Source organism: Brassica napus, chromosome C3 (assembly GCF_020379485.1).
Source record: "Brassica napus cultivar Da-Ae chromosome C3, Da-Ae, whole genome shotgun sequence".
NCBI classification, from domain to species: Eukaryota; Viridiplantae; Streptophyta; class Magnoliopsida; order Brassicales; family Brassicaceae; genus Brassica; species Brassica napus.
The window spans coordinates 58071444-58099183 of NC_063446.1; the positions used below are offsets into that span (position 1 = coordinate 58071444).

A 27740-nucleotide genomic window follows, 5' to 3' on the forward strand; every position below is an offset into this window, starting at 1 on the left:
CATAAAAGCTTCTAGCACCCTATCTTTAGATGGAAGCAATGTGAGCCATGTATACTTAGACTTCTCATCAATGAATGTCACAAAGTATTTATGGCTGTCTCTAGACATGCATGGAGCGGTCCACACATCCGAGTGAACTAGATCAAAGCAATGCTCATAAGTAGTCTCAGATGTTGGGAAAACAGTCCTACAATGCTTTCCTAATATGCATGCTTCACAATTCAAGTGATTGAATGACATATTAGGGATTATCAATTCAATGGCACGAGCATGAGGATGTCCTAATCTAGCATGCCAAGTAATACTATCAATCTTCTCAGCAGTACTACTCAAGCAAATAGAATCAAAGGGATTAGAGGTCTTAGCCAAGTCAAGGTGGTATAGCTGATTCTTGCTGTCTCCTCTGCCAATGACTCTCCCAGTCTTCAAATCTTGAAACTCAACTTCATCAGGTCTGAATACTACTTGACAATCAAGATCAATGGTAGCTTTCTTCACATATAATAGATTTGAAGTGAACTGAGGCATGTAGAAGGTAGCCGTGTCCTTCTCAAACAGTTTTAGCTTTCCCACTCCTTCTATTGGGATCATGGCACCATTAGCTATCATAACACTCCCTGTTGTAGCCTTGATCTCACTTATAAGCCTCCTATCACTGATCATATGATGACTTGCTCCAGAATCAATCACAATGGGTTTAGAAGCTCCGGATTGTATAGCATGCTTCCTGCTTGCTGCTAAGGCTTGTACTTGTTCCATGAACACTCTCCATTCCTTCCTGGTGATGCGATCATCAGCTCCACTCCCTTTCTCCTGCTCTTTTAACACCCCACTGTCTTCTACTGATTCCCCCATGTAGGCTGAGTAAGAACACTCTCCCACAACTCTCTTCCTACCCTTTCTTATGTTGATAGAAGCTTTGGATAGCATTCTGCACCTCCTCTTCTTCCGGAAGCCCTCACTCCTACTCCCGGTTAGCCTCCATGAGCTCTCACTCCTACTCATGGTTAGCTTCTGGAAGCTCTCACTCCTACTCCCAGTTGGCTTCCATGAGCTCTCACTCCTACTCATGGTTAGCCTCTCATCATCTCTCATTATCTCATACGCCCTTCTTATAAGCACACAGACCTCTTCCATTTGCGGAAGCTGTTCCCCTCTTAGAACCATCTCCACCAGCCACCCATATGATGACTCCATGCTCGCCAAGAGCTTCAAGACCGTCGCTTGCTCTTGTGTAGTATCCCCATCCACATGGGATCTCAACCCTTGTAGTTCAACCCACAAATGTTGCAGCTTCCTCACATGGTTATTAAACCCTTCTCTTCCTGGTTTAACTTCACTAATCACCTTCTTGACTTCATACACTCTCCTAAGACTGATCTTGTTCTCATAAACATCTTCAATCTTTTCAAGCAGTGTACTTTCTTCAAGACTAAAGCAATTTCCACTTGTTTCTCTTGCTGTCTGATCTTTCTCAGTAGCTTTACCCTTCAAAGACTCTTCCTTCTCATGGTTTCTCCAGACTCCACACCTTTTCAGAGTTGTTTTCATTTGTGAGAACCACCCCCACTCATTCCCTCTCTCTTTCTTCTCTTCACGCCTTGTTGTATCAGATTGAAGCAACTCCATCTTCTTTAGCTTAGATCTTCCCTCAAATGCTTCTAATTTCACACGCCAAGCTTAACCACAAGCTAGACCCCTCTTCTGACCTTGTCAAACACCTAAAGGGACTCTCTTGAAGCTAACTCTCCAAAAGAAACACCAACAGACACAAACTTGACTTTTAAAGGATCTAGCCCTTGAAAAATCTCAAGAACTCTCAAGAACACTCAAGAACACTCAAGAACATTTGGAAAAACGAAATCACCCTCTCCTTTTAAATGAACCTGGCTCTGATACCATATTAGATTTTGTGATTTAAAGAGTGATTAAAGAGATTGGAGATTAAGAACAAGAGAGAGAGAGACTCAAAACTCGTTTCATTGATTAATGACATGAGTTTACAATATATAGAGAGGCGACATTAGAGACTAGGGTTTAGGAAACTACACTATTACAAGAGATAAGCTTTTGCTTTAATTCAAATGATCCAATAAGCTTCCTCCTTAAGGATAAGGTTCCTTTTGCTTTATGCCAACCGTGGACAGGCTGTCATGTGCGCTCCCTTCTTCCTTTTGCAACAGCCTAATCAGATAAGGGTAAGCAAGGCTTCTTCTCAACACACAAAGTTACCTAAGTAACTTTGGTTCACCGGGGTCAAGTTACCTTGCCCAATATGTACGGCCTAGTACGGCTTCTGTACGGCCTTGCCCAATCCTCTCCCAACTCCATCTCCCTTAGTTCCTCAAGTCATCTCTTCTCTTATACTGAACTCATCTTAACACTCTTCATCACTTCATCTCAACACTTTATTCTCTCATCTTAACAGGAGCAACTAGTAATTTTCGTATGGTCCTTACTTTTCCTCCGTTAGAGCACCTCTAATGGAGTTCTTTCCATTGAAATTCTTAATATATGTGTTATGTATATATATATATGTATACATATTATATATATATGTATAAATAATTGTGGGGTCCACAATTTTTGTAAAACTCCATAGGCAAGGGTAAGAATCCTTAAGAACTCTTATTTATGGGATTCTCACAATTATTTACGCATATATAATATATATATACATAATACATATATTAAAAACCCCAATTGGGAGAACCCCATTGGAGATTATATGTCAAATTTTCTTATGAATAAGATTTATATTTCATACAACAGTAATAACTAATCATTAAAAATGAAGTATCCGTCAAAACTTCGTGCGGCAATCACATATTCACATATGGTGTTGACTGACTAGGCTTTTGGATGAGGTTATGACGGGCCATGTGATAGTATATGGGGTTTGGTTGGGTCGCATATGCTATGACCAAGAATTTTAACAGTTTTTTATGTAGTTCTATAAAATAAAATTTACTATGAATATCACTCAAAAGATTAAGGGAAAATTGCCAAAATGGAACAAAAAAAAACAACAAAGTTGTCCTTACGGTATAAAACCATCACTAAATTGTCCCTATAGTATAATATTTTTTATAATTCCAAAACAAACATTTCCTTAATCAAATTAAACATAAATTAAAACCATTTTAAAAAAGTTCAATGGAAAAAGATAAAAAAAAAATAAGGTAATCTCATAATGTTTTAGAAAAAAAATGTAAAAACAATTTAAAAAAAAAGAACACACGACATATATCAAAGATATCTCGTAACCTAATTGATTTTGGTTTCTAAAATCCTCCAAAACTATTCTTTTAAAATCCTCTAAGGTAGAACTTGATTCCAATAACAGTAGCATACCACATTTATCATCAGCCAAAAAAGTCCATCTCGTGCTTGCACTAAATTCTCAAACACCACATATTGTATATATATATGCATTATAGAACAAGAGTTTGTGAAAATCACAAGACAAACTATGGAGAAATCATAGATTGATGAAGAAGAAAAGCCAAAACCATTTTTTTAATATTTTGACAAAGAAAATCGACGAGGACACGTTTTAGGAAATTAGAATATTTTCTTAACTGAAACTTCCTTAATTTTCGGATAAACTGGTTTTTTATCCGTAGAATGCACATTCTACACTGTGTAGAACCATGACAAAAATTCTGAATACAATTTCTACTTTTTGTAGATGTTCGTGTTAAGTTTAGATTTCGCATACCCGAAATTTTAGAATACTTCATAAAAGTAGAAACTACGTTCAAAAGAAAAATATCGATCTTTACAATTAGTAGAATTCACATTCCACATATTTAGAATTTTAATCATTTTTAGATTGTTTTTCCTAAAAAAATAGATGGATTTGTTTTTTCTGGAATTCGTTTTCTACTAACCTATTTTCCGTAGAAGACGAATTCTACTTTTAGTGGAACGTAATTTTAAAATTTTATTTATCAAGTTTTTTAACCAAAAAATATGTGTTTGTGTATATAGGTGTTTTATTAATTGTTTATATTTTTAATATTTTTTGGATTTATAAAACTATTGATTTCATTAAATTTCAGAAATAGAAATGTTAAAATGTAGAATAAATGGACAAATATGGTTTTATACCATAGAGACAACTATGTTGTTTTTTTTCCGTTTTGGCAATTTTTCCTAAAGTTAATTCAATGAGGGAGTATACTAACCCACAAAGTCAAAATTTTAAGATCACGGGAATATTTGTTTAACGGTTGCTGACAGTTGTGACGTCGACCGGCAAATAATCGCCGTTAATTTATCTTCTCGTCAAATAGTAAAGGCGGCAAATCGTAGCGACTAAAAGCATAATTATAGCTAAGAGTATGTATTATAATATTTATAAGTTAATTATATAATAAAATTTTGAATGCAAAAAGTTTAATTCATTCACAATAAAATATATAGTGACTGAGTATTTCACATTATTTTGTTACTTAAATGATATATAGTTTTTATCTCTCTCTTCATTTCTTTAATTTTTTATTGTTGAAAAAGTCAAATAAATCTCATTGATAGAATGTTCTAACAGAAATTGCACCTACTAACAAAAAAAACTTAACTTAAATATACTAACCAACCAAAATCTCTCTCTCTCTCTCTCTCTCTCTCTCTCTCTCTCTCTCTCTCTCTCTCTCTCTCTCTCTCTCCCCCCCTCTCTCTCTCTCTCTCAATCTTTTTTTTGTTATGTCAAAATTAATCCCATGTTCTAATGGTTTAAGTTTTGAATCACTGGAATTTTTAACAATGTAACTTAAAATCATGTGACTAAAATTTTAAAAATGACAAATAATAAAAGACCATCAGTGTCTTTTGTCGTTGTAAAATCGCAAATTATAACCCTATATCTTAATTTTTTTCGTTTTCTATGATTTTGCAAAGGCTAATTTATTCTGTAACTAAATAATAAAAAATTTCTACGAATATCTATCTATTCTATTAATATAGCATTATCTAAATCTAATGTACAAGGGTCATGGAGGAGTTTATGAAGTTGAAAGCAAGATTCACGGAGTTCTAGATTGTTTTTGTACCTCGTCAGGAAAATGTATCGTCTGATTCACTAGTTAAGATAGCGAGATCCTTCCATACGGAATTGTATTATATTGGTTGTTCTGTTCCGGTCTGGTTTCCCAGACCACCTCAAGCTTGAATAATAGAATAGCCGTTTGAAGAAAAAAGAAAAAAAATGTACAAGGGTCATGGTTGGACCATCTAATTACTATCTCAACAAATTAACCTAAATATATCCACTCTATTAAAATAGAGTCACTCTAAGAAATCAACTGTACAAAAGTCATAGTTTGACATTAATTAAATTACTAACTTAGCAATCAACCTTAATATATCCATATATTAATTTTGAAATAAATGTAATTGAAAATGATACCTAAATAAAAGATTAAGAAAAGTTTTTTTAACCTAAATCCTAACATATTTTATGTGTTTTTGGGTAAAAATAATCAAAATTTTGTTTTGTGTACGCTTTTACATTTTTTGTGGTAGTAATATAAAAAACAGAAATATAATATATTAAAAATATATTATTAGGATATGATATTAATTAATTTAAGCTAGTCACATATCAATATTTTGAAAATACAAGTTTTCAAACAAACTTCTGATAAAATTAGTAATAATTCATATAAAACTCATCTTTAAATTTATACTATTTAATATGCTGCTACATTTCTAGATAAACAAACAAAGAAAAAAGTGGTTAATATATGAATAGTAAAATTTCATCAAATATAAAATTTTCACACCAGTATTATATAGGAAAACACAAATTGAAATAAAACATATCTTTATAACTTATTTTGTATTTTAAATGTTACTTTAAAAATAAAAATATATCCGCACGAATGTGTGAGTTCAAATCTAGTTCTAATCAAACAAGTCTCACTAGTCTTAGTCACATGTAGTAATTGTTAGCGATTGTCAAATATAAATGGACCATATGTGGTTGGTGATTTTTATTTTTAAGGTCTAAATGGTAACATATGAAAAAACTGCACTACAGTTTTAATAGTAATAAATATATGTAAATATATAGATATAAAGATTTTTGTTAATATTAATTATGGTGCGGTTTATAAACATTTGGTGCCGTAATTTTATATTTCCCAGGGACGTTTATTTATTAACGTCAATTATATATCAGTTAAACTAGTTTCAGAAATTCTAAATCTATATTATAATAGTTGAGTTTTTGCTCACTTCTCAGCGTGCCACGTCAGCGTTTTGTGGGCCCCACTTTTAAAAAGTGTGAAAAAGTGTCAAGCTCATGGCTTGAACCCGAGTTATTGAGATATAAAGACCAACATTTATACCACTAAGCTAAATGACACTTTGTACATTGGTAGTCGAACCTAATATATATTTATGAAAATCGGAAGCCCTTGCTTCTTCGGCTTCCTCTGAGGGTCGGACCTACAAGTGTATTATGAGTTTCATTTTTAAAAGGGATTCATCACGTTATATGAAAAAGCTCAAGTTTGCAACAATTATAGTTTTCACATATTGTAAATAGTTGTCGTTTAACATGAGTTTGAGTTCTTTTCATCATTGTCTCAAACAAATCTGAGTTACAGAGTTATGCCGTGTGTCTGTTCGTAATCTATTTTTTCACCGGTGAACTCTTCATGTCTCCATCTTAAATCGCTTGATCATAAATGTTCATGATTTGTAGCCCCTCTGTAAACCCTATATATATGATTCTCATCTTTGATGAACCCAATATGCATCTCCACAAAACTCATTGATTCCTCTTAGCTTTAACCATATTCTAGAAAATGTTTCTCTCTGCCTCTCATATTCGTCAAACCGGCGTCCCGGCGTCCGTCACTCAACCTTCGAGTCTCTCCATCTTAGTCGTAGTAATCAGAGCATAGCCTCTGGCTTCCTCTGCTTCTGGGATTCCCTAAACTTCAAGAAAGACATGGAGTTTGTGGGAATCACGGTTCACTTCCTTGATGAAAAGGTAAGTTAATCTTTGATCTATCACACTTATTTAACATAATTGTTTTAATTTCCTGATTCTTTGTTGAATAATATTATTTGCAGATTCCGTGATTCATGGGTTTACTCCCGTCGGACGTGCTAATCATTACATGCCATCTTTGAAAGCATGATCGTTTTGAGGTTGCTATGTGCTCAAGCATGTATAAGATAACTGATCATCCATTCCTCATTCGTTTCATCTCACTAACCATTATTGTTGAAGTCATCACGGGTGCTCTTGAGATCAATCTCCAGTCAAGATTAGACTGTTCGAAATCTCCATTTGATTGCGAACACAAAACCTAGAACTCCCAGGTATATTATCATATTGCATCTGGGTTTATATTATGTTTCGATATCATAACTAGAATCTCAAAAAAAGACGAATCATTAATGATCACCTCTCTTTTTGTCTATTCTTACAAATAAACTTCAAAACAAATATATCAAACCAATCAACTCAACTAAAACTCAACGACACATATATTGAACCAGCTAAACAAATACAAACTACAGGGTCATCTATTTAACAATTTACAAACTTACTTTCGCAGATACTTACGAAGAAGACAAAGACGACAACCAAGATCAGTGAAATTACCTAAACAAAAAAACAGAGTAAGTTACAAATTCTGATAAATACAACCAACAATGATTTTTGTTTACATATTACCCATCAAATAAAAGAAAAATAAACACAGCCACACCCACAGATACAAGAGACAATCCCAATAGATACAAAAGAGGCAACAACATCTCCACCTGCTCACTCCTCTTGTCTTATGAAAATAGCTTACATGCTCAATTTCAAGAGGTCAATGCTATTGTCTTCTTATGAGAAATATATTTATTCGTTTTAAGGCCCAAATACTAATTGTCACTCATTTTATAGTTATTTTTACAAGTCTTCATATATTTGTTTTAAAGGTCCGGTAAAAGCAACAAGTTTTAAAAAAAAAAACATATAGCCAACATAATAAGAATAAAAAAATTATTACCTAATACACACAACTTACACAACTAAACTAGAGAAAAAAATATCTAGAAACAAAAGGTACTCTCAACAACCTTAATATAATTTTGTAATCTCAATAGTACAAGTAACAAATTAAAAAGACAAACAAACAAGAAGTCTCAGTGACACAACAAACAACACCACGAACTATATAAATCACATTGCTAGCACAGTTTAGTCCTTCATGAGTGGAGAAGTGCATACACAGTTCATCATCACAACTTTATCCCTATAACAATAAAAAACTTGAAAAACAATGATCAACCAAAACACAAAATTCACAGCTACAATAACCCTAACAAATATTAAGATGAAACAAGAACTCTGTCCACAATGCGCGGAGGCAATACCCCTAGTTAGAGTGAATAGTTCCGAAAAGTAAGTTAGGGCTGCAATGAAACTGATAAATTAGAAGCAGTGCCGGTTCACTAAATTTGAGGGACAAAAACTCAAAGAAAATTATGGGCCATGAAAATAAGTATTTTCCAAAAATATAAAACATTTTGTAGGGGAGGAGCTTTGAACATAAAGATTATATATTAACATCTCAACCATTACACTACAGAGAACAATTATTTTTATTAAAAAAAAGTCGGTTTAATCTATATAATGTTTTGGGCCGGGGACTCCAGGTTTTAGTACTTCTTATCAAGGCCGGTACTGATTAGAAGTTCAAGAATAAAAAACAAACTGATAAATTACGACTACAGAAGCATTACATCCAACATCACGTAAAACCTGATTATCTTATAAAAATAATATTACTAAATCTAATTAAAAATATAATATTACAATCACGTAAAACGTTCGGCGACAAAAAAGTAACATTTTATAGTTCACAATATTTTATATTTTAGATCACTAAATAAAACTCTACGGCCTGAGAAGCTGACTTAAAAGGATGGTAACCACACATGGGCGGACGCACAGCCAAGCCTACGGTGGTATATGTCCCCGACTAATTTTTTGTTTCTCTTAAACATGAAGATGTAAGATGTCCGTCTTTAAGTAGTCGCCTACGTAGTTGCTGAAGCAGACGTCGTGGTAAGTGGTGAAGACCATATGGAGTCAAGGTACTTAGCTGGAGTAGTGTAGACTTGGAGAGCAAGAGAGTATCTTGGATATATGGAAAGATGAATAAACTTGAGGAGCAAGTTTATGACTTAAGGAAAGAGGAATAAGTGCATTCCAAGAAAAAGAAAGTTGCACTTAATGTTATGGAAGATGTCCATATCCATGTCGCCTTGGAGACTAAGGTTTCAGGAACGTGGAAAATAATATAAGATAGCTATGACTCGTCTGTAGAGAGACAGAGACACAGAAGTTGATCTTATAGAGAGAGAAAAGCTCTTGAGAGTGTATTCGTCCTACTGAAGCAGTTGCCAAGTACTTGACAAAATAGAGACATGGTTGGGTAGATAAGGAATCCTTAAGTAGTAGTTGTTAGGGTGTTAACAGGCTAAGTAGCAGTTGTTAGGGTGTTAACAGGCTGTGTAAAGCTGATAAGCAAATTTTGTAATAGATTGTTTAGGCGATTTCTATAAAAGCATAGTTGGTTGTTTGTATCTGATTGTCTCTTTGATTTATCTTCTGCATTACCTTATTGGGGTGTCATCTTTGCACTATCAAGTGGTATCAGAGCGGGGCACCTATGTTATCGGTGTAATCCTGAAGGTGAAGATGGACACGAATGTTTCGATGCAGAAGGCAATCATGTTGAACGCGGACCAGTATGGTCATTGGAAAGCTCGCATGAAGCATATGATTCGAGGAACCAATGAAGATGTGTGGACAGCTGTGGAGATTGGTTGGGAAGAGCCTACCATAGTCACATGAGATGAGATGAAGCCTAAGCCAAAAGATGATTGGTCAGAGGCAGAGCGCAATGCATCAAAGTTTAATGCAAAGGCACTTTCAGTGATTTTTGGAGTCGTTGAAGCAGAACAGTTTCAGCTGATTCAGGGGAGTACTTCGGCTAAAGAGGTATGGAATATCCTGTTGAATTCGTTTGAAAGGGATGAGAGTGTCAAGAGGACCCGTCTGGATTATCTTGGGTCGCAGTTTGAGAATCTCAAACGGTCTGATAATGATTTTGTGGCAAACTTTAGTGTCAAACCTAGTGCCATGGCGCATGAAGCATGTGTACTTGGGAAGAAGTACAAGGGGAAGAAGCTGGTAAAGAAGTTGTTACGCTGTCTTCCAATAAAGTTTGTAGCTCACAAGGCAATCTTGAATATGACTACAAACACGGATGAGCTCAAGTTTGACAAGTTTGTGGGTATGCTGAAGGCAGAAGAGATATAGACAGACAGTAGTCCAGAAGAGATATAGACAGACAGTAGTCCAGTCTCTACATCAAGCAGTGCACCAAGGAGTGTGGCACTTATAGCTGACAAAATACTAATAGGCTTTAGAATATTGAAGATGACATTGGTAATGTTGGCCAGGAGTGTTGGTAAGACGAATCCATTTGGTGGGAGAAATCAATATGGTCGCCAGGGAGGTGATCGTGGCAACAGCAGAAGAAGAGAAAGTCTTAGGTGCTATGAGTGTGAAGGTGTTGGTCATATAAGGGCTGACTGTCATGTAGCACAGCGGAGAGAACTTAAGTGTTCTGAGTGTAGAGGGTGTTGGACACACACGGCGTGAATGTCCAAACTCAAGGAATGGAAAAGGCGCTCCATTCAGTCATCTGAAGAAAATGGAAAGGTGATGAAGAACCTTGTTGCATTTGGTACACGCAAGGAGGAATCGAGTGAATCTTCGGATTCAGATGTTGATACATATGAGGAGGAGTATCACGTGCTGCTAAGTAAGTGGTTGAATCTCAAGAATGAGAATCTGAGGCTGTAACACGATCTGGTGCAGAGCCGTAAGCAGAATGAAAAACTTGCTGAAGAGCTTGCTGCTGTAAATGAGAAGAATGAGTCTCTGGAGCAGGAGGTTATCAAGCCGAGAGAAGTTGCTACTGGTAAACAAGAGAGAGCAATGATGCTGAAACGTGATTTGGCTGAGAATCACAAACGGATCAAGATGCTTAATAGTGGAACCAAGAACTTGGATAAGATACTCTCTATGGGACAACCAGCCAAGGCGAATTGGGGACTGGGACACCGAGAAGTTGAGAGTACTGGCGTACATCAGAAGAGGCTATCACAGTTAGGAAGTACGTCGGGACGTACGACAAGGAGTAAGGCATGAAGTTCTACAGTGCGTAGCTGTGAGTAACAAGCCAAAGGTGGTACATCAGTGCAGTAACATGAAGGTCCGACATGAGGTTCTGAAGCAAGGTTGTGCATCTGGTGTACATCAGAAGCTGAGAGTACTGGCGTACATCAGAAGGGGCTATCACAGTACTGGGACACCGAGAAGCTGAGAGTACTGGCGTACATCAGAAGGGACTATCACAGTTAGAAAGTACGTCGGGACGTACGACAAGGAGTAAGGCATGTGAGTAACAAGCCAAAGGTGGTACATCAGTGCAGTAACAAGAAGGTCAGACATGAGGTTCTGAAGCAAGGTTGTGCATCTAGTACAAAGAAGGAGATTGATTGGTGCATCATCATCTGTGTCAGGCCGAACAAGAAGCAACATCAGATAAGATGTTGGTTCTATGGAAAGGTTAGACACAAGAAGGTGGAGTGTTTTGCTCGTGAGAAGAGCATAAACATGGCCACGAAGGTGAACAAGACGTTCACTAAACCTAAGAGGGTTGAAGAGGTGTCCTTAGCCAAGAGTGGCTTACTTGATGAGATCAAGAAAGAGACATCAGAATACAGATGCAGCTCTGGTAGGAGTGATATTGAGGAAGAACAAGAAGCATCAAGTCTGAAGCCAGGACACATAGTTGTTTGTAGCACAAAGGGGAATGAGATCGAAGTGCGTCAGAAAGTGATGCGAGATGATCTTCAGGAGGGTGATAGTGAAATCACTCCAAGACAATAGCAACGAGTGCAGAAGGCACTCGGTGTGGATGAGGAAGGGCTCATGGTCAAAAAGACAACACATGAAGGAAGCCAAGTCCTCAACAGAAGCTTGTCGAAGGGAAGTTTGACGGGTGCGTCAGATCGTGATGCAGTACTTGTTATTCCGCTGCAGCAAGGGTTGTGTCATGATTATACATGAAAAAATAGACAGGTGGGTCTGTAAGGCTTGACATCTAAGAATTTTTTTTAGCTTAGTATGCAATCAAGCAGGGAGAGAATGGCGATGTTATGGTCCAGAGTATGCATATCTCAAAGGGAAGAAGAGCATTGTGCGGTGCACATTTCATGGGGGAGAAAATCACATTTTGTGTGGAAGTTTCCATGTAAGCAACGTGGTTGAAACGTGGTTGCTGAACCAAAAGATTGTTGTGCTTGATCGGCACACAAAGCTAAAAGGGGGAGATTGAAGATGTAAGATGTTCGCCATGAAGTAGTCGCTGACGTAGTTGCTGAAGCAGACATCGTGTTGAGTGGTGAAGACCATGTGGAGTCAAGGTGCTTAGCTGGAGTCGTGTAGACTTGGAGATCAAGAGAGTAATTGGATATATGGAAAGATGAATAAACTTGAAGAGCAAGTTTATGACTTAAGGAAAAAGGAAGTGCATTCCAAGAAAAAGTTGCACTCAATGTTATGAAAGATGTATATATCAATGTTGCCTTGGAGACTAGGGTTTTAGGAACGTGGAGAATAATATAAGATAGCTATGAGTCGTTTGTAGAGAGACAGAGACACAGAGACTGATCTTATAGAGAGAGAAAATCTCTTGAGAGTGTCTTGGTCGTACTGAAGTAGTTGGCGAAATACTTGAAAGAAGAAAGACATGGTTGGATAGGTTAGGAATCCTTCAGTAGCAGATGTTGGGGTGTTGACATGTTGTGTAAAACTGATAAGCAAGTCTTGTAATAAATTATTTAGACGACTTCTAATAAAGCATAATTGGTTGTTTGTATCCGATTGGTTCTTTGATTTATCTTCTGTATTATCTTTTTGTGATGTCATATTTGCACTAAGAAAACAATTATTATAAATTCTATGGAATGTCTCCGTACTCCAAGATTAAACACAATGAGTTTGCCTACGGCTAATTAAGTTTCTACATCCGCCCCCATATCCACATGGACAAAGAGTTATCGGCATTTGATTCTATGGTTCTAAAATCTGAATATTGCGGCTGCAAGGATGCATGCACGATATCTTTTTTCGATAGAAGTCATATGTAAAATAGTTTAATTTTAGGCTTTTTACATGTGTATATCTTATTTAAAAAGCTGAGAAGCTGAGTAGTGTTACGTGTTTGGGGTAGGTGCATAGAAAAAGAAATGGATACGGAATCTTTAGTTAAGGTGTAGTTTTTGAAAGTTAGCCGAGAGACAACAATCTTTGTCGACAAATAATCATGTCCAAAAGTTACCCCAAAAAAATGAGATGATGTGAGGAAAGCCACGTCAGCCCCTTTTCCTCCACGCACCCTAACTCTCCACGTGTCATCCTTTTCATCACCTATTTCCGAGCATGTCTATTACGGTTCTATTAGATCGGATCTTTTAGCGTAATATAAGATACAGTCTCTTATCTTTTAACTAAAAAAACTAAGAGACGTTTTTTATATCTCTTATTTAAAAAAACGTTTTTTAGCTTTTTTAGTTAAAAGGTAAAAGACCGTATATTATATTACGCTAAGAAATCCAACCTAAGAAACCTACAATAAACATGTCGTCAACAAATAGCAACTTTTTTTATTGTGATAAGCCAAAGATTTTTCCTTTTTTTTAGGTGTTGATAATTTTAAATAGGCTTATATTAATGGCTGGGAGTGTTTCACTCACCGTATCCGAAAATGAATCCAATGGATTATCATTATTTTTAAAAAGAAGTCCATGTTTTTCTTACGCGTTGTTTTAGAGAATCAATCCAATTTATGTGTAAAGTTGAGTTAATCAGAATCTGCTTTATATTTTCAGGTACAAAATTCAAACTAAACAGTAGCTAATGGTATTGAAACGTATATTAAAAAGAAATTACAAATCGACAGACAAGAACAAACAAAAAGTTAGATCATAAGCGGCTTTGTGGTTATCTAAATCCAGTAAATATTCACTGAATTAATGGTTTCGTTAAAACACTTTCACTGCTTCTATTTCGTGAATAGCCAAAAAAGAACGAAATGATTTTTTTTTTGAAACACCAAACGAAATGATTCTATCTGGCAAATGTTATAAACCATTCGAACTATAAAATATACATTCTGGTTTGTAATATATGCGAGAAAGATTAGAAAATGATTTGACAAACTAAACACTAAAGTGTATTTTTTTTGTCACACCTCTAAAAAAATTGTAGAGTTAAATGTGTTTGAAGTAGACCTGCGAAAATTAATTCAGGATACCGTGTGAACGAGTCCAAAATAAGTAAAAATATCATATAGTGATTACAAATACAACAAATATGACTTTTTCCAAAGATCAACCATCTGTCGCACATAATGGAACCCATTGACTGAGTGAGCGCGCAAGAAACATGCATGGGTAACGATCTTGGGGCGTAAGGGAGACATTACTTTTATGAGAATGGTGTGAATGATTACATCTCGATTTGTGGTATATGTGAAAAAAGCTTATAAGAAAAATTATTGGGCTACTTTTATTACCAAAATGTACTCATTTTTTTGGTCATACATCCATAAAGAATGTCACAGTTAAATGTGTTTAAGCTGAAGTAGTAGAAATATGACTGGTATATCAAAAAATGATTTAAAACATGTAAGTGAAGCCAAAACACGTAAAAATGTTATATGGTGATTGCAAAATTAGTAAACAGAGTGATACACCCTTTGTTACACGGAATGGGACCTATAAACCGAATAAATAGACATAAAAGAATCATTAGCCGTGGACGGTTTCATAATGTTACTTATACATGCAAGTTGACATACAAATGCTACAGTAATACTAGCTAGCAAACAACAATAAGTCAATTACAACAAAATTATATTTAGTTACTAATGTTTTCAGATGAGTAATGGATAGTATTTGTGACCAAACCTCTTCACAAATACAGAAAATGAAATTATTAAAAAATAGTCGAAAACTATAATATCTATGATTTTAGCCTTTTTTTATATAACCAATAGAACTCCCAGACTGAAGTTCAAACTTATTGTTCGAAATCTAGTGACAACCCATGCATCTTGCCATTTAAAACCGTCTCCGGTGGCACTTATGTCGAAATAGCACGCAGTTGCATAAATTATTAAATCCTATAAAACCATGATAAGTTGGGGTTTTTCTTGACTAAAGATGAGTTGGTTTTCAAGAATCTCATTCTATTATACATATTGTTTTAGGATTGGTATGTGTTTTCTGAATACTTTGATCGGTTGAATGTGTATGGAATTTTTAGGCTTTTTCGGTTAATCATTTAGTTTTAGTGGGAGAATTGCTTTAGATGAAAGCCGACCCGTCTAAATTCCACATTATCTAGGGATCTACATGTAGTGCAACTTAATTAGGTGCATGTGCCTCTTCCAGTTTGACTCCTCAATTCTACCAAAACCCTTTTTACTATATAATTTATATGTGCATATTTATACTCGCCCCACATAAACAGTTTGCATATTTGTGCACATCCACCCGTCCGCTCTACAATTTCAACGATATCATGCATGCCTATCTACTTTCATAACATTAGAAACTAGATCTCGCTTTTTGTGTTCATTTATTTTTATATAAATATTTTGTTTTCAATTTTAAATTGGTATATATTATAATATATATGTGTCTATCAATTTTTAAAACATAATAAGTTTACGGTATATTTTTTCATTGAATAGATTATTTCAAACTTTCACATGTATTTGTATCTTCTTCTATATATATATTTTCGGACGATTATTTCATTATTAAAATCGTAACTATATATATAAAGATCGGTAAAATATTGTTTTATTGTCATATTCAAAGATATTATAACATTTCAGAAATTTAGAAAGTTTAAACTTTTCGCTTCATAGATTTATACTATCGAGTAAATAATTAAACATTTAGTTTTTGTTAAATTTTTAAAATAAACTCTATAGTTTAAATTTTGTTTTCATTGGTTTAAGGTAGTAAAAATTAATCATTGTTAGATAATATGATTTTTGTTATTTAAAAAAAAAATCTTTATAATTTTAAAAGTTAACATCGACAAATATTTAAATACTAGGTGATTTTCCCGTACTCATGCACGAGTATAAATATTTTTAAAGTAAATATATTATAATAATTGATTGCTACTTACTTTTAATTTTAAATTAGTTTATAATTTATATGCATCATTTATATTAATAATATTATGTTACTTTAATTATACATATGATTTTATATATGTTATATCTAATCGATTTTTTTTATTTTTCGGTCGATTTAGTTATCATTTGGGTAAATTGTATTGCATCTATGAATTCAACTGTAATATTTTTATTCCATATATTAAAATTTTGGTTATTTTTTTATTTACATTTAGGTGGTTGTTGTCTTCGATATGTGAATATATTTTATGAAGATTATGTATAACTTAAGATATATTGTGCTTCAAAATGAAATAAAAATTAAATTAAAGTGTCTGATTCCAAATTAAAAAAATTAATATAACAAAACGATAATATTCTAAAGTCTCATGCATATATATAAATTTTACAAAAGAACTAGATTGTAACGGTTGGTTAATATTCTATGATTTATATTTATAAAATAAATTATTATTCTTATAAAATTATGTATTCTTATCGTAGTTAAATCTATGATTTTAGATATAAGTTGGATTAGTCGAATCACTCATGTTGTGAGTATAGTTAGTTACATATATTCTTTCAAATTCAAAATGAAGTATAATTATTTTTTATTATAATTAAGTTAAATGTGCATGTATTTTTATAATATTTATCAAATTATATGTTGATGTTTGTAAAAAAGTTATTAGAAAATAAAACGATGATCAATAGGAAGTTACATGCGTAAGTAGCTGATACATTTTTGAAAGTTCATGAGCACATATTAATATTTACATAATTAAAATATTTTATAAATTTTAAATAACTTTATGCCTTTGATTTATTGAACGGAGACTAAAATTTATTTTAAATAATCTTAAAAATGAGAATTCAGATTTGCTTTGGTATTTTGATTATGGTTCTATTAAGTTATAAACATAAAAACATAAAATTTAAAAGCAAATTTAATATTAAGAAAAAATAACTTTAATAATGATAAAATATAATATATCTACCTCAATAAACTATTTTGTAACTATTTGGTCAAACGATATTTATTTTGAAAATTATTTTTAGTTTTTTTTAATACCTCTTAAAAATAAGCAGTAAAAAATTGTGATTGTATTTAAAAATTATATTATATAAGTAAAATATAATTTATCGATATTTTTTTACTGTAATTGAAAGATATTATAGTCAACTAAATATATGAAAAATAAATAAAAAATTTGAATATTACTAATTATAAACTATTTTTAGACAATGAAACATATATCAGTTTATGTTACTTAATTATTTTATGTAATCATCTAAGAAAATATATAGATATATAAAAATATTTTTATTACTTTGAATTTTTTTTGTATTGTTTAAAATTATGTTTTAAAAGAAATAATATTTCTTTTTCTAATATCAAGATTATCTGTGTAAATTGTTTTTAATGAAATCACATTATATAGAAATTTATAATTTTCATCTAAGAAAATATAGATATAAAGAAAGTATTTTATTACTTCAAAATTATATTTTATGTTATTTAAAAATATTTTTTTAATGTAATATTACTATTTTGTGAACTTTCTTTTTTTATGAAAACATATTATATATACATATATTTTCATTTTTCAATTCTTTTTTTTTAACTTTATAAAAAAATTCTTTTTTATTATATGTGTAAATTAATTCACTGAGGGTATTAGTGTAATCAACCATCGTGAGAGTTAAGGTGAGAGCGACACATAGAAAACTGACTTTTCAAATAATATTATAGAGATTTAACATATGGAGGTATAGTATTACAACATTAAATTATATCTATTGGATTTATAGATAGTATAAATTAAATAGATATATCTATTTAATTTATACTATCTATAAATCCAATGGATCGTCTATTGTTTAAATCCAATTATTAATAACCCAATAAAAAATTTTGGTAGGCCCAAAATTTAAATGATAAGGTTAGAGATTAAATGTAACATGACTTTCTAGGAATAGATCCATTAAGTCGATTTTTTAAAAAATCACACTTGTGACTTATGTTTTAATATATAAGATGTGCAAATATATAAAGGTGTTTCATCGTAAATTCGAGCCATGATAAGATTGACATTCTCTATAAATGGAGATATGTATTTTGCATAATATTTTCTTGGTTAATTCTGCCCACATCCATCTCTTATACTTGTGGTGTAATAAAGTTATAAACCATAAATCTAGGCCTTGGAAATATACACTTTAAAAAATACGCTCCCAGACACAGATATCGAAGCAGCTCTTACGCCCATGGAATCCGACGCCGGCAGCTTCGTAGCTCGCCGGCGTCACCGCCTCTCTGTCGTCGCCCTTTCCTTTGTCTCTCTTCCGCTCCATGTTACCTTGTTACTTCACGAGTTCCTTGTGGGCTTGGGTTTCTTATGCTCGTTCGCCGTCGCTATGTGATGGAGACGCTGTCGTTGCTGTCACTTTATCATTTGACTCTTGCTTAGCCCTTCTCCATCTCTATTGACTGCACTAATTCCAGATCTGTTTCATAAGACAAGCACTTTTTCGATTTGTTATTCTCAGATCGCAGATCTAAAGCTGTTACGACGTGTGCTCCCCTCTTCGTCTCCTACGACGTTGAATTTTCTCCCTTCGGGGAAGATCGATGCTGATTGGTTCAGCTGTCCGTGTGGCTCTCGTACTAGTCATACAGGTTCTCTGTTCGTCAGATCTATGAGGCTCAACGGCTCTAAGTACTACTACCGAACTATCCAGACGAAATTCCTCCCGTTCGATGACCCACAAACCAATCCATGTTCATTGAAAACACCATTTGAAGCAACACATACCGCCGACTGCTCAACCTTTCTCAGTCTGTTTGACCCTAACGACCAATGGCTCGATTTTGGTTTCGTCAAATCTCTCGGGCTCCAACACGGTAATGCTGGAGTGGGATGCCTTTGCCTGGAATCAACGCTAGTTCACTCAGAAGTTGGTGTCAAGCCCATCTCTTTGTCTGTCGGTATTAAGGTGAAAAGCTTTTTAACGACTAAATTCTTTATGGTGAAGATTCATAGCTGTAATGCAGCTCCCGCCAGAATACTATAGTGGTTTTATGCTCGGTACACAAAGGTCAATCTCTCCAGGTGATGAAGTATCTGTTTGTTGACTCGATGGTCAATATCTTACAACAATGCTCAACTTCATCTTCTAATCTGAGACTTCTAAAGCTCGATAGAAACAACCCTTTTAAATCATCTTTTGAGGATGAATTTAATCAAATTTCCTCTAGATAGGGCCGAGAGAAATCTTTCTCCACATCCTCCTTCTCAAAGGAAAGATTTTTCCACCAATTTCCCTCTGTATAAGAGGTGATCCTCTCCCGGTATTCAAAACTCGGAAAATTACCAATTTCCTAACCGTTTGCTATCTTGTGTGAAGGTCCGCTTGGGGCCGGTAGATGCAATGATTCTCATACGAATGAGAGTCGAGGTTTTGGATGGTGCTGCAACATCATATGCTATTGTGACTAATCGTTCGTTATTTGAAGATTTTGAAGTGCGGTTCAATAGGATCGCAAGTGGAAACTTTGATATCTTTCATATTTTTTTATCAAACTTTTATAAGTTTGTGTCTCTATCCTTGTATTATAATGTTTTATATGTTTGGGGTTTAGCCTTTTGTTCAGCACATCGTGGGTTGTATGATGTCGTTTCTACTCGTGTAATGGTTTAGATCATCAATGAAAGACTTTGGTGCACCAAAGAAAAAAGGATTAAAAAGATCTATAGGTGGTCTCAACTCTTAAGCAATAGGAACATATTTCTAATAAGGATTCATGTATTCTAATGCATAAATCATTGAGTCCTAGGGGCACCCTTATCGATAGTACGATACTATCTAAGAAAAACATTATAGATTAAACAAATAGGCTGGCTACCATGGATCGCATTGCTAAATGGAGTTTGGGTGTTGATACAACGTGTGTGTTGTGTAAAAGTGCTGTAGAGACAAGAAATCATTTATTCTTTGAATGTTATTTTTCTTTACAGTTGTGGAGGCATCTCACGCTTGGTATCTTGGGAAACTCTCATTCCAATACATGGTCAGCTATAGTACCAGTTCTATCAGGAAGATCTATGGAGAAGAAGCGATTATTCTGTGTAAGGTACTCTTTCCAAGCTGCAATCTATGCAATATGGAGGGAAAGAAATAAGATCAAACATGGGGAGAAGCCAATGACAATTGAGATGATGAAGAAGCTTGTGGATAAAGAGATTAGAAACAAGTTAGGTATTTTGAGAATGCAAAAGAAGAAGGGCATGGAAGGGGCTCTTCAATTTTGGTTCGAGACTAGAGTTTAAATTTGAGTTTTGATGTAGTCATTTTATCATAGTTGGAAGTAGTGGTTGTAGAGAATAAGGACTACACATGATGTAAAAAAGCTTTTTTGAAGAATAAAATTTAACATTCATTCAAAAAAAATCAAAAAATCAAAAAATCAAAAAAATTAAAAGGAACGGAGAGATAAAAGGGAAAAATACTCGCAGAAGAACCCCAACAATAAATTAAGCCATGCTCTCTTCCTGCATATGACTCTATAATTGCAGTATTTTCTTTTTGTGATTAAAATTTAATAATTAATTCAGTAATTTTACAACTAATAATGTTAAAATAGCTAAATACCTTTTCTAAAGAAACTGTCCGTTGGTCATGCTCTAATATCTGATGGTCAAAAACTAGCAAAGATTGTCATTGGTCTGAGTACTTTCCTCCACGTTTCAGTCGACAAATGGCAAGTTCCAGAGGTACGGGACACTTAAGGAGTGAGGACCATTAAATGAATTAACAGTTGTGTGACTTGTGTCAACCCTTTGCAGATAAACGATTTAACAAGTTGTAACCCAGTCAACAGTTTATGGACTATTCGTTGACAAGATCCGACCGAAAGGACCGATCATTTATAGTAGAAAAATGTAATCGTCTCTATACGAATGCTTGTTTTATTCAAACGAGATGTAGGTACATAAGGAATATCTACTGATATAATCTTAGTACTTATTTAACAAGATACAGTAATTCTAAAAAAAGTTCCTAAATTAAGTTCTAAACCTCCTTTTGAAAATTCCTTTATTGAACATTATTATAAATAAGTTTTACAAACTCAATCAGGAATTATAGAATTTCATAGGTTACAAAACCCCAAATTTTGAAAGCCCAAAAAATATTAAGAACTCCCAAAAATTGTAAAGTTAAGTTTGAGATTTCCGGTGTCAGTAAAACCAGTGATGCAAAGTTAGTGAAAATGATTACTACGAGAATCATAAATAATGCATGGAAGGATAGACGGTCATTGGTAGACTTTTTTTTTTTTTTTGGTAAAATGTTAAATTATTATACCAAGTTTTCAAGTTTTTGACAGCGATTACAAAGACACTAGTAGCGGAACGCAGAAACAAAACTAAACAACAAACAGAAAGTGACAGCAAAAAGAAACCGAAGAAGTGAAGCTAGCCTAGTAACCAGCTAAGCAGCTAAGCATGCTGAGACCAAGCGAGCTAGAACAGTCGAAGAAAAAATATCTGGTTGCCACGAGCTACCGAGAGATATGCACCTTCAAACCTAGAAGCTACGGTTCCTGCAGCTTCCAAACATCCAACCTGACATAGACTAACCCGAAGAATCCAAGCACGGACCAACCAAGAAACCCGACAGACGCCACCTCTGGCGGCACGAGAGCAATCCTCCATGTGACGATGTCGTCGTTCAGCAGGCAGACCTGGAGATTGCCGCCTCCAAACCCGACCAACTGTGATCGTGTACACCCATTGAACCGAAACCTCATATAGAGAAAGCGGACCACATAGAGATTTACCCTCCGGAGACAGACCTGCAAGGAAAAGGTAGATTTGTAGACTTGTAGATACAAGTCATTGGTAGACTTGTAGCTGGGTCTTCTGTTTCTCACCGAGCTGTCGTCAAACTGTTAGATTAAAGAGTTCAGCAATTTAATGGTTTGGCGGTGCAAACGATGATTCTTCTCATCAGTTTATATTGTGCTTTGCCATGCTAAAATCACCAGCCTTCCTTTCACCCTTGACATTGTTGTGCCCACAAATTCACAAGTAACCATTTCTGTTTGTACTCCATTATTTGATTACTCTCTAGCATGTGTATCACACACCATTAAAACCTTTTCTCTTCCTACTAACGTAGCTGATGTTGTTGAAGCTGTCAACATCTCAACTCTCTAGTTGTTATAACAGATTATAGCATTACTTCAGCAATTTCTGTCAACATTGGTTGGATTTTTGGGACCAATCAAATGGATTATGAGATTGCATAAATGGGATTTTCTTTGTTACACATAATAGTTAACGTTGTTTTTTTGTCAATTTTCATTTAATCAACTTTTAAGTCCTTTACGCATATAAAGAAGGGAAGATTACTAAAATAACACACATTTTATGAGTAATGACTAGAATAACATACTTTTTTTTTTAATTACTAGACTATTTTTTATGCCCAGAATGTCCTTGTTTTCTTTGTTAACAAAAAAAAATTTACAAAAAAAAAAATTACAGAAAAAAAATATTTTCGAAATATATAAATAAGTCTACTATTAAAACTCTGCGACATGTAATGGCAGTTTTATTAGTACGTGACAGATTAATATTTTTCAACAAACTTATTGTGGCAGATTTTATATCGTTAAAGACTTTCTGAAAAAGTCTACCACACATTATGGTAGATTTAATTTCAATAGCAAATTTGTTTTTAAATGGCAGGTTTTTATAGCAGATTTTTGTCTTTTGATGGCAGCTTTATAATATTTCGAAGACTTTCATAATCGCACACATATTTTTCTCACATACTTTTTATAATTTGGCAGATTTTTGTGTTCATGAGATCGCAGACTTATATTTTATGTATGCTAAGCTGCAGACTTATAAACTAACAAAAGTAACTTTTATGTGATGGCAGACTTTAACATACGTTATGGCAGACTTTGAAGGAGTTATATGTTATAGCAGACTTATTCGCGAAAATCGGTTTACTAATTAGATTTAGATCAATTCTGGGTTACTAATTAAACCAAAAAATTCGACCACTAACCGGAACAGTTATGAAAACCTAGGTTTAGCCGTAGTCAGTTCTTTCTTCTCCAAGTAACGATGTCTTGTTTTTGACAATAGATTCTTTCATGTTAATCCCAAGAAATTCAATGAAGGATGTTATAGTTGTTTGTGGCCAGTGGTTATTCGAGAATGATAAATGGATGTTTCACGTTGATAGCAGAAGAGGAAGCAAAGTAATTCCAGTGAATGACGACACAAACTTGGAAGATATGATTAACATGGTTTATGAGGACTACGACTTAGACAGAGGCCATGTTAATCTCGAATTGAGTTACATGCTTAGCAGGAAAAGCTTGATGAAGCTAACTCATGACACACCTCCAGTTAAAATTGGGAATTTTCGACAATTTCAAGGTTTCATCCGTCTCCGAAAGTCTGACCAAGTCCGTCTATGTGTGGAAGTCTCTCTAAGAAGCAACAAGAAAACGAAAAAGACACAGACACTGATGGAAAACCAATCTAATTATAATCATGATGAAGACACAGACACTGACGGAGAACGATTTGACTATTGCGATGATTCAGATGGTGCTACATCAGAAGACGAGGACTTTATAGGGTACGGATTAACTCCAGAATTAGATATAGAGATGAAGAAGGAGTATAAGCCAAAGATTGGGTCAGCAACAAAATCGAAAAAGGCTAAGGTAGTCACTCATGTTAGGCAACAACTGGATTCTATAGATATAGTTGTTGGCCAAAGTTTTGACTCCAAGTCTTCATTAACAACACGACTTAAGATCTTGACGATAGTGCAAAAATTTGATTATGATGTTGAGTACTCAACGCCGACTCTTCTAATCGTAAAGTGTTGGATTGAAGGCTGTAGTTGGAAGTTAAGAGCATCACCAACAAGTGATAGTCCTCGCTTTACCGTGGATGTCATATTTTTGCTTATCTTCTAAATCAGACCATGTTTCAGCAGAATCTCTAAGTTGTGGAACTGCATTCTTCTCCTTCTTAACGTTTATCAAACCTCCAGCAGGTTCTTTTACTTGATTTTTTCTAGTAACCTTCCCTCCAACAGTGTCAAGTAGAATAGGAGACGTTAGCTTGACCTCGGATTTCTTGGCTTTCTTTCTAACCACACACTGCACTGCCGCATCTACATCAAATGGTGTCTTGTCTTGGACCATCCATGACTATTTGAGTATGTCAAAACCAATTTCAAGTTAATTTCGAATCTAAAGTTACTTTAACCTAAAATAGACATACTCATAAGTGAAGCAAAAGACTAACCGGGTCATTGCTGTTGACTTCATCTTCTTGGTTTACAATGTGTCCATCATTTTTGGGGGCAGTTTCTTGCATCTGCTCTGTAATTTTAGCAACTTGTTCTTGTAATGCTAAGATTTGACTGCCAAGTACCTGCTCGGCTTGAGCAACTCTTGCATTTACTTTTGCTTCAATCTTTGTGTCTAATGTAGTCAACACCTTCTCAGCAACAACTGTGTCCACATTTTGAACCGTTGCAGTCAATGTCTTCACTGCTTCCATTAGATCATGCCTGAATCCATCATCTCCACCTGAGTTAAGGCTGGATCCACAGTCCTGCCATAAAACAGTAAACGAACTCAACAATAAACTCAAGTAAAAAATAAAGTACTTTCAGCACGGCTTCACAAACTAGACTAATCAATACATACAAGTAAACAATCTTACAAGTAAACAATCAAGCATACTCACTGTGATTTTCCTCTTCGCTGAATTTTTTTTCTTCATGCAATGATCTTCTTCAGTCACTAAATTCCTTTGCTTTTTGATTGCTACTGGTTCATTAGTTGCCTTCAAGCTCCAGTACTTATCATCAAGCTGGTCATGTAGAATGTCTAAAATCAAGTTATGAAGATCATCATCAACCTTGTCATCATCCCATTGAGGATATATGTCCGATTCTGCCTTAACAATGAGATGTCTGACACGCACCTACCAATCAAGTCATGTAAAAAACATTAGTATGAATACATTTACAAGTGATATCTTTTAATAAGAGTTAACAATAATGTAAGAAACTACCTTCTGGTGAGCTTTTTTCTCTTTTTTATAAAACAAATCCCACTGTATACGGGGACGGGATGCAGACCAAGAGAGAAGAGGAACTTGGTTACCGTCAATATGGTTCCCATATTCATGCCCAATGCCAGGTATTGATTCATACACCCAGATGAGAAGAGCATGAACACATCCACGAAGTGTATATTTCTTCTTTCCTTCATATGAAACAAGCTTAACTGAATTAACGAGGCTGGAAAATCCGACACGCCCCCAAGGATATCTTTCAAAAGCTTCTGCGTCTAGGACTCTCTTCGCTTCTTCTAAAGGAATTCTGCTACCAGGAGAGATGCCTAATATGCCAATCGATAAGACACAAAGCCAGCCAATCATTCTTCTCTTCTCAAATGACCAATTCCTAATGCGAGGAAACAATTCGCGCAACTCAGATAACATTGGACCATGTGAAGGAGACACACCCATCTCTTCCCAAAACGCCTTATGATCAACCTCCACCTTATCATTAATGTCGAAAGGGTCGCAATTCAAACCTGTTATTTCACCAAACTCATATAGCGAAAACCTGATTGGCTGTCCTTCTATTGCAGACCATAGCTCATGAAGATTATCCACGACCAGTTGGTTTGCCAGCAAATGGTGAACGACTTGGGCTGACCATGTATAATCCATCTCTTTCAACCTTATAATAACTCCAACAGAAGATGCCTTAATGGATTCCCACGCATCCAAACCAACAGATTCCTCCACCATCTGCAAACCAGCCAAGTGACAGTTATGATTCATTGATCGATATTGCAGTGGACATTTTCCCTCTTCATAAAGTCTTTCTGGATATTTTTTGTGGGTGCTTGATGTAGTCATATCTCTGTAAATAATGAACAATGAAGTAAGGGACACACAAGTTTTATATTTCCAGAAATCCAATTATAAAAAACCCAAAAAACTAAGAAAGAGACTAAACCTTGATGCCACGATTTTTTGGTCAATTGAATAGCTTCAAGAGGAGATGAGGTTGTATCTAAAGAAACAACTGAGAAAACGTAAATAAAGCTACGACCTTCGACGAAACTTTGAACTTTAGAAAGGGGATTTAGGGTTCGTCGGCCGAGTGGATGAGGAATCGAAGGCTTTTAGTGGTAGAGTAGAGTGTCGACATGACCCAATCGATGAGGAATCATCTTAATAAGAAAGTGAATCGAAATTTTGAGGATTACACAATTTGGGGATTTAGGGTTCTTGGGGAGGAGGGTCACGGGAAAGAGAAAGTGTCGTGGGGGAGAAATTTTTTTTTTTTTTTTACCTTTTTTGTTCAACCAAAGCTTCTACTTTATCTAGAGTCTTTCATTTTCTGTATTAAAAAAGTTATATTATGTTTAAATATATTTCTTGATTGGGTATTTTGGACATTAACTCACTTTTTTCTTCTTTCTTTGTTTTGGTATGTTATTCTAGTCATTACTCATAAAATGTGTGTTATTCTAAGTAATTTCCCTATAAAGAAATGTGATGACGACAATATGAAAAAGACAATCATAATCGAAGGAGGATAATAAGTCGACATCAATTTAAACTTTATCATATGCAACTAACCTACAACCCTTTTATATGATTCTCACCACCTTCCGTTTTGTTCGACCAAAAAGAAAATTATGATGAAAATGTCTACACGAATCTCTGATAGAGAATTAATTGAGTCATATACTCTAACATTCGGTAGGCGTTCCTCGTACATTCGGATTAGATCTAGCGTCAAATAAAAAATCAAAGTTAATCGAGAATTAACCAAAGATTAATCAAAAATTATAGTTTTAGGGATTTATATAAATTTAGAGGTTATATATTAATTATGTGCAACTTTTACTTTGTCAATCCGTGGTCTAGTGGTATGTCCAGTTCTTAACAATCACTTTTATCAATTTATATGATATATAAATTTAAATTCTATTAACATAGATATATTGTATGTTTTTAATGTGACTATTTATTAAATGAAACTTCGTATTCATATGATTTTGCAATCATTTTTATTTTTATAAAAAAGTTTTAAATCATTGACAGCAAAATTTTCAATATGATATTTTTAATAATTTTAGTAATTTATACTCATTTTTAAAAATTCAATGCAAATTTTAAATAAAAATATTAAATTCTCAATATTTTTCAATGTAAATTTCAAAATTTAAATATTTATGTATTTTATATGGTATATAGTGTAGTTTAAATGAAATTATATATATATATAGGTATATTAAAACCAAATATCTATTAAATTAGACTTCCTATTCATATAGTCAATTGTATCTTGTTATAATTTTTTAACCATCAATCA

The 27740-nt window shown here is 34.2% G+C and overlaps 1 protein-coding gene across 1 annotated transcript; it reads right to left on the reverse strand.

Moving 5' to 3' along the window:
- Positions 1-23990: 23990 nt before the first annotated feature.
- LOC106369269 lies at positions 23991-26890 on the reverse strand. Its single transcript, XM_048750285.1, has 5 exons — positions 26373-26890; positions 25415-26276; positions 25085-25324; positions 24638-24949; positions 23991-24540 (listed from the first exon to the last, which is right to left on the reverse strand). The coding sequence occupies exons 2-5, from the start codon at positions 26270-26272 to the stop codon at positions 24244-24246; spliced, it is 1707 nt and encodes a 568-aa protein (XP_048606242.1). The 5' UTR covers positions 26273-26276; positions 26373-26890; the 3' UTR covers positions 23991-24243.
- Positions 26891-27740: the final 850 nt, after the last annotated feature.

Coding starts and splice junctions, on each gene's coding strand:
- LOC106369269 (XM_048750285.1), bottom strand. CDS start 26,272: ATGACTACATCAAGCACCCACAAAAAATATCCAGAAAGACTTTATGAA. Junction 24,950..25,084: donor CAGCGAAGAGGAAAATCACA/GTGAGTATGCTT, acceptor GTTTTATGGCAG/GACTGTGGATCCAGCCTTAA. Junction 24,541..24,637: donor AAGTCAACAGCAATGACCCG/GTTAGTCTTTTG, acceptor ATACTCAAATAG/TCATGGATGGTCCAAGACAA.